The sequence below is a fragment of the Barbus barbus genome, assembly GCF_936440315.1.
Source record: "Barbus barbus genome assembly, chromosome: 21".
In the NCBI taxonomy this organism is placed as follows: Eukaryota; Metazoa; Chordata; class Actinopteri; order Cypriniformes; family Cyprinidae; genus Barbus; species Barbus barbus.
This window is the reverse complement of record NC_136749.1, coordinates 15,367,886-15,386,439: the sequence shown is the minus strand read 5'-3', so window position 1 is coordinate 15,386,439 and position 18,554 is coordinate 15,367,886. Positions and strand designations below refer to the sequence as shown.

Genomic DNA, 18,554 nt, shown 5'->3' with positions numbered 1-18,554 from the left:
TATGCTTACATTTCTATTTCCAACAGCTACTACCAAGATGGCCGCCGACTGGACTGACCATAGACTGTAAAAAGAGATGGACGATATGTCCCCAGTTCCTTCCACTATAGAAAAGTGAAGCCAAAGCATTCTTAGTTTGGCCGTTCTCATTTTGTGAAAAGTACGTAATTTGGAGCCAGCGTCAGCGAAGCAGAGTTCGTGAGGTGGTAACGTGGTATCAAAGTCCCGCCCAAACTCCTGCATTCCCAATCGCAAGCTCAAAATCGTGACACCACACCCCGTTTTATAGCAAATAACTAGTTAAAAGCAAACTTGTTAAGAAAAACGAACACTTGTACATATATCAGCATGATAAGAACTACCTAAAATGACAGAAAACATGTTTGGAAAAATTTGAGACGCGATGGCTCTACTTTTGAGGACTCGTCGTGCACGCTTGGGACCAACCCTTAAAGGGACTTTGTCCAGGGCAAAGATAGATTTGCAGATGATTAATATCACTGTATGTGCTGTGCTGTTTTCCCCTTTATTCAGAGCACTTTGTCTATGTCAAGCAGTCTAATGATGTGAACCCTCTGGCCAAACCAATCACACATGCGCAACACTTTATCATTCACCCTGAGACCTACACTCACCCCATACAGAAATACACAGCAAATAAACCACAAATCAAACTCTATAAACACACACACAAAAGACAATAAATACATCACCAGCAAAAACACACACACACTGTCCCAGCTGGTAATATGAGAACATGATTTGTTTCGCCTTTACAAGAGGAACTTTGATGGTTGTTCATTCATAGCTTAGTTGACTTGGAGTTGTTTTAGAACTGTTTTGTTCTAAAATTCCACACAAATGAGATCGACACAAATCTTTGTAAACGCAAATGAGATAACACATATTTGATAAGTTAGCATAGCTCAGCTAGCTAAAGTAGGTAAAATTAGTGAAGCTTTTAGTTTAGCTACATTTCTCAGCTGGTGGTAGCATCACTACTTTTTAAATCATTCTGCTATCTGTCATACATGCAAGCCGTTCCAGCGGATGACACAGGATGTATGCGCAGCGCGCACACCTGAGATATGCTAGTCTCGCGAGTTTGTTTACAGGAACAAAGGAAGCAAAGCTTCCTTATTTTAGCAAAGGAAAACCAGTCTCCTCTTGGCTTCTATTAAATCCTCCGACATTTTTCTTTACAAATCCTCGTTTTGTACTTCTAATTCATGAACAACATTTTGTTTTGTTCTCTCTCCGCATTTGTCACTAATAACGCTATGCCGACATCCTACGTCACCCGCCAGAATGGCTTCCCGCGTATGACAGTTAGATGAAGTGAGAGAGAAGTTTTTATTACGTTTGAACTACGGATATTTTTCTTACAAAAACACATGGATTTGCCACAGAAAGCCTTTATTCACCACCCGGAGCCGTGAGATGTGCGTTTTATTATGGATGGATGCACTTCATTTGACATCTTTTGGACTGTTGAACAGAAACACCTGGCCACTGCAATGATACAGCAGAAGAGCCAGGATTTATCTGAAATTAGAAAGTCATATACACCTAGGATGGCTTGAGCGTGAGTAAAACATGGACTAATTTTCATTTTTGGGTGAACGAACCCTTTAATAATTACATTTGAACTAGTAAAACTGTGTATTAATGATTTTAAATTAAGAATTTGATTTCTGTGAGTGAAAGTCATTTTGTTTCAAGAATTCATATTTTTACATTTTAGTGAACGTAATTCCAGATATCAAGAATTACCATTGTTACTTGTAAATTTCTGATATCAAGAATTGTAAATATCTGTAATGTATCCGGCAAATGAATAAATGTTAATACAGCTTGCCATATTCCTATGAGTTGTCCAGCAATGGGATTTATTAAACCACAAAACAAAAAAGCTGCAAAAAACACACACCTCCACCAAAATCAAATGTTACAAAAACAATAATGTATCTCACCTAATGAAAAACACACACACAGATAAGCCCAATTACACAAGGACTGGCACACACACACACACTTGATTACACACTGACATACACCATTACACCCCTGAAAACCCAATTACACACTCAGAGGCCAAGGAAAAAAATGGAAACACACACAGCCTCAGCTACATGCACACAGTTATACAGTACACACACATACATTAATCTTAACATTAATGGCCATTCAAGGGTCTTTTTAATTCAGTGCACTATTGCCCCTCTCTCCTTCACTGACCCTTCCTCTGGCTGTCCATCTCTCCTCTTTCCTCTCCTTCTCCCCCTCGCTCTCTTTTTCTCTATGTACTGATGATTATTGCTCCCGTGAGAGTGCTGTAAAGGCGTTAGTGTGGCAGGAGTGGGATTAGGATCCCGCAGCCCACTGGATCACCTCTTATATATGTGTCTTAGAGATGGATTACACACAAATACAGGTAGAGACTTTCCATCGACTCCTATTGTTTTAATAATGAGCAAAATACATTTTCAATCTTTCATTTTCAGGTTTAAAGTGTAATTTCCTATCATTGCAAAGCTGAATTACTCCAGTATTCAGTGTCACGTGATACTTCAGAAATCATTCTAATATGCTGATTTGCTGCTCAAGAACATTTCTTATTATTAAAAACAATTTTTGAATGGTAGTGTATTTCTAACTTATTTACCTGCATAAAAACCCATATATACACACAGACCGCCACGACCTTGTGCACAGGCAACAGGCTGATCAACTGAAGCATCTGCACACTTCCTCACATCTACTAAACTAGTCTAAACTGAGGTATTCCCCAGGGACGCATGACAGAGCGAGGAGGTGTGAAAATGAAGTATTGATTTGACAGTGGCTTTTTCCAGGTATTTAGGGCTGTTAAGGGTGGAGCAGATGTGTGGGGAGCTGGAGAAGGGTGTATTTAAGGTATGCTGCTTCGAGCAATTGTACATGCCACTAAATGGTTTCATCCAGACCTAAAATGAGCTTTTTATGTTATATAATGGGACTGAAATATCTTACCACATTGGAAACTCAAAGTGCCTTAAAATGTGATTTAATTTCATAAAAATATTTGAGATTTTGCATGATTTTTAATCAAAACAATTTGAGATGATTCGCTTCCATTGAAGCTCAAGATGCTCTTTGCATCATCTCATATCATGCTGGAGAATATGATCATCATTAGCTTGAGTGCTAACTTGAGTGTCATTGAAACAAAAGAGGAAAATCAAGTACGAACACAATCATATACCCATTTTTATGCTAGCAATATCATTTGCAATACATTAAATCAGAAAAAGCTAAGTAGAAGCATTTTCATTAGTGGTCTCAGACTTTTGGACCCCAGTGTACAGCGTGTTTAGGATAACAATACAATTATTTTGTAGCTAGCTCATGTAATATGACGAACTATGGCAAATAAAAAGTGGATATCAAAAAGCAAATATTTAACCAATTACAAAAACAATGATAGTAACATGCAAAGTCTCTGATTTCACACTGCACTCTTTCATGCTGTTATTATCAGCTCTCTCCTGTTCTTTTTACCTGTTTATTTATGGAAGGAAGGATGTGTATGGAGTGTGAATGGACCAGACATCTCCTGAGGGTTCGCAGCTGAGCATGTAAGGCACACACATCTTCACACAAACAAACACCTATAAACACAATGCTTAACATCAGTACATTCACACAGTTATATAAATGATATACGTAAGGAAAACTGATGACGGGCCATTTAATTATTTTATTGTTTTTCTAATAATTTGCCTGAAGTCAATTATTCCGTTTATACTTACAGCTCAAGACATTGTTCAAATGTTTTACTTCAAGACATTTGTCTGACATTTGTCCTTAAATAGCTCTTGTGTGTAAGGCTAATCTCATTCCAAGCCTCTGTTGCCAATTCTAAACATAATTTTAAAGCTAGTAAAAGAGGCTTGAGCCATTGATATGTAGACTAATGCAGTTATTGGAGAGAGAGAAGGACCTTTGAAATAACTGGAATAATTTGGTGAAGTGATATGGAACAGTAATGCAGTCAAGATCTATATGGAATTAACTACTTCAGCTATGCATTTCCTGAAAAATAAAATAAAATAAATTGCACATCTTACATCATGTCCTAACCAGATGCAATGCAATAAGAGACAAGCAATTTGTTTGTCCACACCAGACGCAAAATATGACAAAATCAATCAAAAATCACAGCCAATCAGAAGATTGTGTAGGCAGGCTCTTTCCCCAAGTGTACTGCACTCACAACGAAACAGATGAGTACATACTGCAATCTAATTCATAAATACTGAGTGACTGATACAATCTTTGTCATGGAACATGGTTGTTGGTTCGCATTGAGCTCACAGTTTTAACGTTTATTGTTTCCTTTAATTGTTTTTCTGAGGTAAATTATCCATTGTTGCTTTCAGTATGGCTATACATGTCAAGCAAAATGATATTCTAACTCACATTAGACCCTTTTAACATTAAACAAAGCATATTATCGTTGTAATAGTTTGTATGTTGTTCCAGCCGTGACATCACAGAAATTTCTAAAATTGAATCGGCCATCGCAGCTGGTTAGGACAAAAGCTCTGATTAACATGGAAATGATATACCTTTGCGATACCTTATCACGTTTCATGGTATCACGTCTGGTTAGGACAGTGTTAGAACGTTCGCCAGCCAATCAGAATCAAGCATTCAACAGCCCTTCAGTAAAAGACTACAGAAATTATATCCATATTAATTCATTAAAATAACTGCAATTAATCACATAGAATAATTATGGCAGATGGGAGCATAAAATAAGCAAAAAGTGGCTTTAGAAGTCAATTGTGTTTTATCTTATTTCACCAATTATAAGGAATCTCTGATGGTAGTTAAATCCCTAATCTAGGGAATTTGTGGATGGTTCAGGAGTTGTAATAAATTGTTAATTTTTATTGCATCATTTTTTTAATAATTAATATCACACTAAATCAGAGCATTAAATCGACAGTCATATGTGCACATTCCCATCCAGACCAGCATACACACTTCACATTCCAAACTAGTCTTCATTTTTGTATGCTCAAACATAGACCGCATTCTCCAGCTTCTTTGCTCCACTGTGTATACACGACTGCCACTTCAAACGAGAAGAGAGCTTTAAGAGGTTAGGAAAATGTTTTGGACATAATCATGCCTCATCAGGAATTTCATGCTGGTTTCATCCTTTCAAAAGCAGCTGTCACACACACACACACACACACACACACACACACAGAGAGCTCAAGCATCGCAGTAAAGCCATTAATAGGTGCTTGATGGTGTGCAAAGGTGATTATCAATAATCGATATAGCTGGTCACTCAGAGATGTGAGCATTCGCCAGCATTCGAAAGCAGTCACTTTCCTTATTCATTTCCTCCGCGATCACTCTAGATGCTCCATCGTCCATTCACATAATCTTGTTTCATATGGGAATTACTATACTGGGGGTTTGAGGAAAGGTAATTCCCCATTAGATGAGCTGAGTCAAATCTAAGCTGTTTGGAGGATGTGGAAGAGCATCAGTATCTCACATGTCTCTGTACCTTCAGAAGTAATGCACTGATAGAAAAGCCCTTTAATTGCTCTGAGGGGCGATGCAGCACTAACAGGCTTCTATTGTGCTGTTTTATAATGGCTATAATGGTATACAATCAGCATGGCCATTATTCATGTGCAAACTTGACTCACTCACCCGTTTTCCATCTCAAATAAAGAGATTTTATTACAGCCTTTCATTTCATCTCTCCTAACACTCACTCGCTTTTCTCTCCCTCTCCAATAACACTCCCCCGTTCACCGCCCACTACAATAACAGAGAGAAAGAGAGAGAGATCTGGGGAGGGAGAGGACTAAGGATATAGTGAGTACGAGGAAAGATAGAGAAAGATATCCAGACCAAGAATAATTACCAGGAGAGAAGAGGAAAGTAATTGTCAGAGAAAGGAAAAGGAAAAAGAGTGCAAGAACAAGAGAGAGTGAAAGAACGAGAAAAGAACTAGAAAAACATGAGTGGGTGAGACAGAGAGAAAAAGAGAAATAACACATAAGTAGGAAAGAGGGAGAGACAGAAAAAGAAAGCCACAGGGAAGACAGGCAGTGAAAGAGAGATACTGAAACAGAACAAATTTCCTATACGTCTGCCATATCTGAAGCACCTGCAGAACAAGGACCACAGTCACACGTAGAAGAGATTTCCGGACTACATGCTGAGACAGATCCATTCAGAACAGTGCCAGATGCAAGAGAACACCTCAAACCCACTCGCGAGCAGACACACACTTCAGACGGCTGCACTGTTCCAAAATCCACTGAGCATTTTAAGCAACACGAAGGTTTTTCATGAGAAATATGCAACAGTTAGTCTGCCTTCTAAGATAGCTCTTTTTAAACACATTTCAAAGCATTAGCCTAATACATATAGCCTTCAATGAAAATGCAATCCCAGAATTCAGAGAAAAAAAAATCCAAGATGGCCGATGATGCAACAGAACTGTTGATTATAATAAACATTCATTCAGCAATGAAAATTATAAGTAAAACAGTTCAGCACCATTAGAAATGCTCTACTGGCATCAACTGACCATTCGCAAAGACATGCCCTCCTTAGTAACTGTAGCTATGTCCGACAAGCCATCCTGCTCTCACACTACACATCATGTTCTCACACACTGAAAAACACATCGAGGAGCAAAGAGGGCACAAACAACACGCAACAGACAAGACAGAGCTACTTTTTTAATGAAACAAACTCTCAGCTTTCAAATTTTGTAATAAATCCAAACAATACTGTTTTGTGGTTCTTTAATATATTGCTATAGCAACTCAGTTAATCATCTTTTCATTTTACTAGTTAGAGCACCAAATAAACATGAATGAACATCAAAAGGTATTATATTTCAACCACGGAAAGACATCAATACACACCATTTTTTAAGTTTAAGTCCACCAAAGTCAATCTACTCTCCTGTCTGGTTTGTTTGTCTGACAAAATGGCAGATTCAACATATTATAATTGGTCAGATCGCCTGTCAATCAAAATCCCTGCAAAGGGTCAAGTACACCTACGTATAGCATCTCAAATCTTGTATGATATTACCCAATATTTATGTGCGCTGTGTTTTTACGTATATCAAAAGTATCCAGCAGTTAGCTTAGCAACATGCTAATGTCAAACTCTATTTAAATCAACTGAGAGTGGTCTATGCCTACAAAGAGCAGACAAAATCACATACAAATTTACCCAATATTTATGTGTGTCTGTTTTTTACGCAAACACAAAACATTTTACACAATGAGCTCAGCTCTGTCTGTCCCTTTCTTACTCACACACATACATTACGCCTTCAATCTGAGACTGTGGCTATTACAGTGGAAAATATTTCACCTTGACATGTTGTGTCCGTTACATTCAATCCTTTTAACGTAGCGACACAAGAATCAGTCACTTACCTAACTTCAAGCCTCAGTTTTGTGATTTTGAGACTTTGGCTTTATATAAAATGTTACTAGTCTGTAATTCAGCTGAAGTCAAAGCTAGTTCTTGAGTAACACTATGTAGGATGTAATGGCTATTACATCCACTTTGATCATCAATCAAGCAACACTTGATTTTTAGCTCAAGAACCGACTGCGAGGATGTGTGTTCTGGCCTCCCATGAGTTCAAAACTTATGCAGAGCAAAACAGAGGTTTGTCATGCATAAATAAAGAGAGTGTACTCTATATTCCTCCAAAATGTATAAATCTGTATTAGTAAAACTAAACACATACACTCACACCACACTACTTAAACTACACCACTTTCAGTATTAAAGAAACATTTTTAGTTTTGTATGCTCTATCGCCAACATGCTTCGGATTTCCACAAACAATTTTGACTCGTTTCTCAGTTCTTTACAGTAAAACACTTACAATGGAAGTCTAGAGAGTGTGGAGGGTTGTGTAGCTCAAATTTAGGTTAAATCAATTATATTATTTATTCTGTACAAAAGTGTTTAGCATTTGAACTGTAATGTTGTCTAAATCTTCATTTTTTGCACTGTAATACTGTTTTAGAAGGGTGAACTTCTGGTTATGTGTTACAAGACATCATTTTTGTGTAAACAAAAATGTAAACAGTCTGTTTCTGGTAGCATTGCACGTATCGTGTGAAAATTACATGGTTTATTGGCTTTACATGGTCATATCATGAGTTGAAATATCAGAAATAACTGCACAGACAAGGATGTGAAGCGATTCTTTCACATTAGTTTCATGGTGACACACATAAACGTTCATATTCTTCCATTGTAAGAGACATACCATAAATACAGAGCCCCGCATATGATATTGTGGCCATAAATTAATATTTTGTTCCCACAACTAATTAATTTGTTGCCTCATTTTAGTTTAATAGTGGGCAATAGCTAAACTATTTTACTACTTTACTACTACTTTCAAAGTGAGGGATGATTCAAAATGTTCTTCTGGGAACTTGTTTTGGATCCAGAACATTTGTTTAATAAGTTTCCAAACATTTCTTATATCACACAAATATTACTGATCTCTTCACCACTTAAGAAATCTCCTAGACAGCTGTCCAAAATTCTTTCGGAGCTTACAGACATCTGATCCTGTCAGTAGTCCTCTGACAGCAGCAGCATTACTAACCTTGAATGTGTACTCCACATGCTTATGTTTACTAAGACAGACAGCTATTTAAAACATTCATGCTCATGCCAGATACACAGGTGCATCATTATTACCCTCTGTTCCAAAAAGGTGACAAATGCCATACCAATTCTCCATGGATGTTTGTTTTGAGAGCTGATTTTCAACTTAGCTCATATAACATGATATAGCCTTACACTCTTTAAATAACAGAAGTTCCTGTGATGGGTTTCTGTGATCAGACACTTTGTGCCCATTCAAACTGAGACAGCTTATGAATGCAACTTCCGAAAAATATTTATTTATATCTCTGATGATTAAGTTGCTTGATTATTGTTGGTGTTTGTGGCAAAAATCACGCATTTGCATCGCACGTCTAAATTTGGTCACTCCAAATGAGTCACACTTTTCGCAGATCATTTGCTTTAAACAGAAACTTCTGTCATCATCTATCCACCCTCATCACCTCGCTTGGAACCTGTGACTTTTTCCAGTAAAACACATAAGCAGTTACTATATGGTCAAAGCTGCTGTGTTCCATAAAATAAAAACTGTCAACTGATCATTGGCTGTGGAAGTCAGTTGCAAAATTTGCTTGGTTTTCAAAAAATAAATAAATAAACAGAATTCATGACACTATATTATCTAAACAATGCCTATTGGCAAAAGTGTAGCAATGTCTGTAGCACCACTCAATCCAACGATAATCTGCGTGACCAGCCTGAACCTGATGCTAAATTTGTGTGGGGATATCTTACACCTTCCTGTGAAATTCTGTGAAAAGACTGGATTTCATCCGTGAAAATTTACTGAACAATGGTAAATGTGACCACATCTTTACAAATTAAGCAGTTGTTATAAGGGTACACATGGAAGCACGGAAATCTGACATGCAAGAACCAATATGGTTTGTAAGCATGTGAGTAGATCAATATTCATATATGAATAAGAGCCTAAATTAAATCAAAGCAACATTGTGTGATTAGAAGACAACATGAGGGTGAGTAAATGATGACAAGAGTTTCCTTTTTGGATGAACTATCCCTTTAAGTGACTTTCATCTGGTAAAACATCTGCTCTTGCACATTATGGTTCATTGTAAATTTGTGCACCGCTTTACTTTACAGGCTGTACTACATTGTGTATGGCTGTATCCAAGTTTTACCATTGGTATTATAGGCACATAATAGGAGAAGCACACACATACTCTCATTCTTATTCACACACAGAGCAGGACCAGCAGGATGTGTGCTTGTGCCCGACTATTCACCCCAGTCCCCAGAACACAAAGTCCTCACCTTACTGTAGACACCCCAGGACAGCTCGGTCTCAATCACCATGACAACAATTCCAAACATGCCGAATATGAGCGCATAGTCACTAAGTCTCTTCCTCTTTTCGAACAGCGCCCTCCTGTGGCCTAGTTTGTAGCCAATGTTCTGATTCTTACGTTTAGGGGCTTTGGAAGCGGTCCTCCCCGGGCCTCCCACGACAGCACCGCCCCTTCTTCCGTTAGTCCCGCCCCCTGCCACGCCCCCCAGCACATCCCTGCTCTCAGAGAGGGCGTGGTTCTGGTGGTAGATGGACATTTGATTGGCCGAGGCCTCTAGTTCGTAAGCGTGTCCGTAAGGCAGATCCTCTTTTGAGGAGATGACGATCTCTGGGGGGTTCTGGGATTGGGATTGACTGTGTTGAGAGGAGGCCGCAGTCGCCTGGCTCGCACTCGCCACGCCCTCTTTGGTGTCACTTCCGCTGTCGGACTCGATGAGGTTCCGGCGGGAGGCACTGAGGCGGCTGAGCGGCTTCATCACGCCGCCGCTGTACTTGCACGAGCTCATGGCGATCTCGGTAAAGGGGTTACTGTCCCGCCTGTGCACCAGAGGACTGGCCTGCCTGTGCTTACACCCCCTCTCTCGCTCCCTCTCCCTCTGCTCTCGATCAGTGGAAGGCGAATGAGAGGAGTAGAACAGCGCGTTATAGACGGGTGAAGTCTCCCCACTTAGGCTATGTTGGCTGCCTAGGCAGGAAGAGAGCGGCGTGCTGGTGGGGTGGAGTGCGTTGGTCGTGGACAGGGGCAGCTTGGGCAGCGATGCCGGGGGAAGGTTTGGCGTGGTGGGTGACGGAGTACCATTGAGACGCTCCAGGCTGCTGTTGCCTCCCGTGTGATTTGAGTGGTTGGTCCCAGGGTAGTTGCCAGAGAAGGAGGCATGGGAGAGACCACCGAGAGGGAGGGGCAGATGTTGCTCTTCGTCTTCGCTCCCGCTGAGAAGAGCCAGACTCAGAGAGGGAGGGGGATCCATGGCAACCAGGCTCCAGCAGGTTTGTTTGTGCTCTGCTCCTCAACTCTGGAGTTTAGTTGGAGGGAGAAATAGGAAGAGAGAGAAGGACGGATTGTTATGTTATTTATAACCGAATAAAATTAGCAGGTGAAAAGGAGGCTGGATTAAATGGGGGACCCCCCTCATATTAATAAAATATTAAGTGTTGGGTGACACTTCAGTTGTTGCACTGTGCTTGAGGAGTTCATGCAGAAGATGTTTGCGAGTGCAAAAAGAGAAAACTGATGAACCTATGAACCCTTCCACATCTACTAATCGTTCTGAGCTCTCTCTCTCTATCACCTTCTCTCTTCCTCCCTCTCTCTGACACCCCCTCCTCTCCTCTTGCTCCTTCCAGCAATATCTGTCACATAAATGCAAGCGAGAGTCTCTGAATTTTTTTAAGAAACATGCAATGGTCGAATCGTGGCCTCTGGACTGACCTGTGACAAATGCAAGACTCATCACATTAGCATCTGCTTTGCATTATTTGGGCATTTGAGTTGCATCTAAAATACACACTAGAGAGCATCAATTTAATAGGCTAATTCAGTACGCTTATAATCATGTAGAAATAGTTAGACTTTAAGGTATAATTCAGTTTGATTTTGATTGCATTAAACATCTTTCTCTGTGTCACTTACCTCTCTCCTGTCAGTCTATCTCCACCTTCATATGGTGATTTCAAAAGCAGTGCAACAATATTCCTCCACACTTTTTCTTTTTCATGTTGTCAAAATCATGCCAGCATTTCTTCTTCGCTCCGTTGCCAAGCAGTGATTCCAGACTGAAGGTTTTTAATGACAGAAGTATAAACCGCTATTTCTTAAAACGAGACTCCTACAGCGTTTAACACCTGAACAAGGATCGAAATAAAAGCGGAGAATAAATTGCGGGAAAAGCATTTAGTGCGCTGTTTAATATTTCAGGAAATACATCCACCCGTTGTGTTAATTAGCATTATTAGCCTCCTGTGAAGAAAAGCGCTTTAAAGTAGCATCTGAATATGGGTAAAGGTGAAAGTAGCGATAGTCTGATATTGTGCAGAAATGGATGCATGTCCTCCAGCTCTCACTCTGACAGCACATCTCTCATTCCCTCTCTCTCTCTCCCTCTCAACTTCTCTTTTGGGCTCCGTCTCTCCGCCCTGGTCCCTCCTCTCTGCTCCTCTCATTGGACACACATCGCTGAACCAAACAAATAAGCTCTGAAAAAACTAGAGAAGAACATTTAATTTAGAAAGACCACCTGCCTCCTCCACTGCTATTCCTGTTTTCCTATCACAAAGATTTTTTTTAATAAAACCTGTAAAACAACTAAAACAATCGAAAAAAATAAATAATACAATTATGATTATAGTTGCTGTTGTTGTCAATTATAATAACGAAGATGATGATTAATATGAATTAAATTATTATTCATTTATGCTGATAAAGAATAATGAATGATTAAATAAAAGCGGACAATAAATAAATAAGATTATGCACTGATGTAATTATGGAACTTGTAGTTATAATACCAAGTCACAGTGTTGTCAATAACTAACTTGTCTTGTCATTTCTACACTATGTATATATGTATGTATGTATTTAAAGAGAGAATTTAAGCTTGGTTTCTTCATCAGTCATTAAAGTTAAAGTTGTCAAAAAAATACCATGAACTTTTCACTGCAGGCTGTCACTTTGGCACCACTTTGATTTGACATAAAAAGTTAGCAAAGACAGCAATTAAATTTAAGATATCAGTTTTAGTGTGCTGTCAGTTTACTAAGCCGTAGTCTGCATGGTTGTTTCAGGTCAGCAAATCTGCCATATCATCTCATCAGCATAGGTGTATAAACACACAGCTGCCACAACAGGTCAAAACCCACCAACAGGTGGCCATGGGCACAGCCGCTAGCCAACTTCCCATGAATCTAGACCTAACTGTCCCTTTGTCAGAAACAACACTTGTCACCGGGAAATACACGGCTGCCGGTGCCAGTCTAACAGACATCCATTTAGCTGACAAGTTTGTGTTTGTTAAAGGAATAGGTGAAAATAATTTATTCACCGTCATATCATTCCAAATCTGAATGACCCCCCCCCAAACAACTGAAGTCAATCATAACTAAAACTGCTTGCTTACCAACATTCTTCAAAATATCTCTTTTGTCAATTTTCAAAATTGAAAGAACTATCCCTTTAACAAATCCTTTCAGGCAAACCTTTATGTGACCACATTGCCAATGTTAACATCCGCTTTTTACGATGAGCACAAACCACAGCCATCTATTCAGTGCATATGTTCACCGCACAGGATGCTGACCCTCACTAATGCACACTAGATACATAAAGAAGGGGGATAAAAAGTTTAAATGAGTTTCCAGGTGAAAGTAGCCCATCACTTTGCTATCTCACGGCAACAGTGTCCTCTCCATCATGCCATTATGTTCTGGCTCTGGTAATTACCATGCAAAATCCAACATTTCAGGCTCCCTAAACTGGATATAGCAGGATTATAGAGCGGACAGAGATTATTTCACTTGACAGGTACGAATAAATTAAATACATATGTCACCAGGAGAGAAGATTTCCCGGATTTAGGGACTGTTACGACACAAGCCATATGTCGCCCTGGTGACATCATTGGAAACACGCAGAGTCATCATTCCTCGCGATTCCTGTACATGTGACTGACACAGACGCAAAATTCCCTAGTGTCCAAAATCCACCCACAGTAAAACAACGATAGAGAGAGGAACACTTGAGAAGAGGGATTCGACAAGAAATAAAACAAACAGGGGATGACAGAGAAAGGAGTTACAGCTGTAAGCTTGCAACCCACTAGAAAGGTCAAAGGTGACCTTGTGAGGACAGTAATGGGACACAGCTGTCCAGTTCTAACTGGAGAAGACGATGGTTGACAGCAAAGAGCACAGGTCAGAGGACAAGAAAAAGAAAACGAAAAGGGAGAAATCCGTCATTATGGATGTTATGGATACGCAGAGATGGGGAGATAGTGACACCAAACAAGTGCTTTTGTTCTTTTTGTGAAGAGAAAAGACCAGCTTGATCCTGAAGGACATCTATGAAGTTGTGTATTACAGTGAGAAAGTTCAAGAGAGAATGATAAATGCTGGAAAAACACTGGTCGGATAAATATATATATATTTGACTGAACAACAGAATGAGCACAGGCAGAGTGGTTACCATGCCAACACCAGAGTACACAGACAGTTGTCTTCTCTTTTTTCCCCTGTTGGATGAAACCATTCTGTCTAAATGCCAAACAATCCGCATCGGCACGGGAGGAGGAGCTCTTCATCTCGCCTTGATCTCGTTTTTATTTTAAATTGCACTTCTCGCTAATAGACATGTAGGCCCAGCGTGTTTGATTCACGAGTGCGCGGAGGGGATGACCGCATCCACGTATCTAAACAGGCCGTAAAATTCCCATCATCTCCACCTCGACCGAAACACACTCACACACACACCCATGGATGCTAATCAATAGCAGAACGGCATCACTCAGTGGGCAGCGGGGCGAAAACAAACCCACCTTATTTACTGCTAATGTGAACTCAGCAATACTACACTTGAGCTATGCATCATCCGCCGGGCCGTTGAAAACACACCGTGTTCTCGGAGTCAGTGGGTGGCGTTGGTGACCCCTATGATTCAGTGGACATGCTAAACTCATGAAATGATCCATCAAATTGAGTCACGGCCCATAATCTTTCCTCCTCCCAGCCATTCAACTCCTTCCAGCCATTCAACTCCATCCATCCCTTAGTCGCATGCTTCCACACTGTTTGATGGTAATGAACAAAAGGGTTTGCAGAACTGATGGAGGCAGAGAAATTTGAGAGCGAGATAAAAGGGGTGAGAGCGGGAGCAGGAGGAAGCAAGGAGAGAAATGAGGAATAATAAGAGAATGGAAGAAGATAAGGAGAAGAATTGACAGGCGCAGTAGAGAGTGTGAGTGATGGGGGGCAGAGGGAGAAAGAGAAGGAGAGACAGATGGACAAACAGAGACAAGTAAACAGAAAGAGAGAGGGGTGCCACAGTAACAGTCTGGTGTGATGCTTTGCTTTAGATCCCATTCAAGTATGAACACAGACACACAACATCCCTTTATCGAACAAATAGCTATAATCTTTAATGGAAAGACATGGAGAAAACACACACACACGGTCTAAAAATATACATGGCCAAAAAAAATAAAGAAAGAAGCAGCAGGCTTCAAAACAGCCACACAGACAAGTGCAATGCAATCACATAGAGAAGTATTCTTCATGTTCACTAATGGACTTCCTTACTGCCCACACAGTGCTACATCAGCACTCAGTGCTACCATCCCACCCGGCCCTAATGTTCTAGCAGGGTTCAGTCAATGTTCTCCTACTGTTCCAACTTGGCTGGGTTAAATGATGAAACATGTCTTAATTGATTTGGAAGACGATTTTGAATGGACAGAGTAACAAAAGAGTAGAATTTGGGGACGTGGCTCTGTGACGGTGGAGAATTCAATCGATATCTTGCATTATAAAGATGCTCTCAATTTGTGATGCACTTATTGAATGATTGATGATCATTCGGGGGGGGGGGGGGGGGGGGGGTACAGTGCTGTTTCATGCATTCAGAGTTGTTTACACTGTTAACGAGTTGGATTCTCATGCTAGGCATGGACAAAGTTTCAAAAAACAATTTGGAAGTATAACAGAGTATTTCTGTGCCAAAAAGCTCACTTCCGGGTTCGTACAAGTTTCAGAGAGTTTTTTTCGATTGTGCTTCTTGCTGACGTAAACGACGGTGCAACTCCTTATATGGGCATTTCTCCCGGAAGAACGCGCCCGTGCACGCTTCGACCAGAGCAAGAGCGCGCCCATCAACGAGTTTCATTCGGCAACACTGCACAGAATTCCCTCTGGAAGAATGTCTCTAAAGAAGTGTTTTTGGTTGTAAGGGAAAGATGACCTTGTTCAGCTTCCCAAAAGAACCCACCGTTACGTGAACAGTGGATATAGTTTGTTTTTCTGGGGCAGCAATGGAGTTTCTCAAGTGTTTTGTTGACGAACGTTTTATAAACAAGGCCCAGTTCGACGCTGGATTTGCACATCGTTTAATACTGAAAGATAGAGCAGTGCCAGCTATAAAAGATCCCGGTCAGGATTCAGAACTGCAGATGGTAAGTGAAACGGCATCAAATGTGTTTGTTTTGTTGGCGATCGGCGCAAGTGCTCGTCATCACTATTTAGCTCCGCCCACACGGCACGCCTCCAGGAGCTCGGCTTTTCCCGGAGAAAATCGTAAAGCTGTATCTTTCTTTTATTAATATGATAAAACTAAAGACTTTTTGGAGATATGAAGGATGCAGTACTACTCTATAGGTACTCTAGATTAATATGAGATTGGGTGAAACAGTGTGTGTTAGGTCCCCTTTAAGATACCGTTCGTCTTTGACATATGCTTTGATCACTGCTATGAATTGTGTTTTGTTTCGAATGTTTTTGTTTTGTTTTTAGTTGCAGTTTATTTCAAGTTCTGAGGTTTGTTTTGTTTTGTAACAAATGATGTTGGATCCTTGTCTTATAAGAATGAAAATACAGGTTCTCTTTGATGTATGACTTCTGTAAGATTTGTTTTCAGTTTTGTTTTTCCATTTTGTTGCTCAAGTTTTTTTGTTAACATTTATTTTAAGTTTTAAAATGCTTGTGATGTAACAATAATTACTACTAATTAAAATCTCATTCACATTCTCAATTAAATCCCAAATCTCAATTAAATCCACACTATGTAAATACTTAACTGTAATCTGTTACTGATTCCAAATTACATGACAAAAATTGTAGTTAGTAACGTAATTCAATATATTACACATTTTAGGTAATGTAATCAGACTACTTTTTGATTACTTTTGTCCTAACTTGTTTATCATATTGATTTAAATAGGATAACTTTGTGTCATCTTGATATAAAACTGCAAAAAAAAATTAACATTACTCTGAATTCTAAATGAAATACTATAATTACTACTAACAAATATCTCTGAATATTCACATTTAATTGACACTATATGTAATATCTAATCCATGATTATTATAATCTACAAATTATATACATATAAATATTTTAAATCAGATGTATAACAAATAATGTTTGTATTTAGAAACAGATGTATGACAGCTGCATGACTGCATTTTGGGCCTCAAATTAGCATGTATTGCAAATGTTGTGCTTGAGGCTCAGTGTTGAGTTTGACTGTTATTCTTCACTCTAATGAAATATTACAGACATGCTGAATGAATGCACATTAAAGTTAGATGTACTACCACTGGAATAAATGAGTTAATATGGGTTACAAATTGTGTTAATTGGAAAATATCTATCAGGATATTCAGCCACTAACCAAAAGTAATAACCGCAATGAAAATCAGATTTGAAATCTTTAACAATTGTTTTCTGCTGGTTACTGTGGTCTTGTAAAAATGGTAGCTTTGAGGCTAAACCACTTTACTTTATTGGTAGGTTTCTATGAAGAAAAACGCAGTCTTGATAAAAAGTTTTACTTGGTTTACTTTATCAACCCATTACATGTTTTCGAGCTCAAGACCCATGAAACCTTTCAAGGGTTAAAAGAAAAACTGGGTACTCCTTGCCACAATTTGACTACTGCCAGCTGTTCTTTGACATGCGAGGACATTTACCCTATTCTCTCTCTGCCTTATGTGAGCGCTGGAAACCTTTAAAGCTTTCTCATTACACGCATACCACCTGCAGCCCCAGGAAAATTCCCTAAACTAAAGGCGACGCGGTCAGGGTTAGCCTACTATAAACAGATTACTACCTAAATACCAGTCCATCATCCCTACCCTCTACTCACACCTTCCACTCACCTTTTCATTCCCTGCTCTCTCCATTTCAGCTCCCCCCTTTTCCAGCCACTGCGTTAAACGTCTATTAAATGTTGACATATTTAATCATTTAGGCATATTAAATGATGCCTACGGATCATATTTCTTCATTTGCACACATTCTCTGCTCTAATTCTAGTTCTTTATAGAGCCTCAATTGCAAACTCAATCTCTTTTCTCACCGTGCACCTTTCTTCTAGTTACCTCAAAACATTATTGACACAACTGTTGTGCTTTACATATCAACAATTAACAAGATCTAATCTAGGTTAATAAAGGTTACAGTAGTTGACCCAAAATTTTTAATTGCCATTTACTCGCCCACATGCTGTTCCAAACCTGTATGACTTACTTTCTTCTGGATTTTGGATTGTTTTTACACATACAAGTTACTGTGGTCCAAAAACAACACTGTTCATTATTAGGTCATGATATCTAATGCATTAATTAATGTTATGTTATGCAGTGTTACCATCAAATGTTTCGCTGTTTCTGACAGACCAATGATGTCCTTTGAGGTAAGGTTACAAATTGGTTAATTCATGAAAGAAACTCCATAGATTTGGCATGCAATGTGTATAGCAGCACATTATAGCCTCATTATGTAAGCCACAGATATGCACAGCATTCTAAATACAGTAATAACACTTGTGCCGCGACAGTTGGT

The 18,554-nt window shown here is 39.4% G+C and overlaps 1 protein-coding gene across 1 annotated transcript in view; it reads right to left on the bottom strand.

Annotated features, from left to right (window-relative positions):
• Positions 1-12,104, bottom strand: part of LOC306887207 (small conductance calcium-activated potassium channel protein 2-like) — a 61,355-nt gene extending 49,251 nt beyond the window's left edge. Inside the window, exons 1-2 of the mRNA XM_079444786.1 lie at positions 11,637-12,104; positions 9,973-11,019 (exon numbers count right to left, since the gene is read on the bottom strand). Coding sequence (XP_079300912.1) covers positions 9,973-10,974 — 1,002 coding nt within the window. The 5' untranslated portion in view covers positions 10,975-11,019; positions 11,637-12,104. The remainder of the gene's footprint in view (positions 1-9,972; positions 11,020-11,636) is intronic.
• Between the last annotated feature and the right edge of the window lie 6,450 nt (positions 12,105-18,554).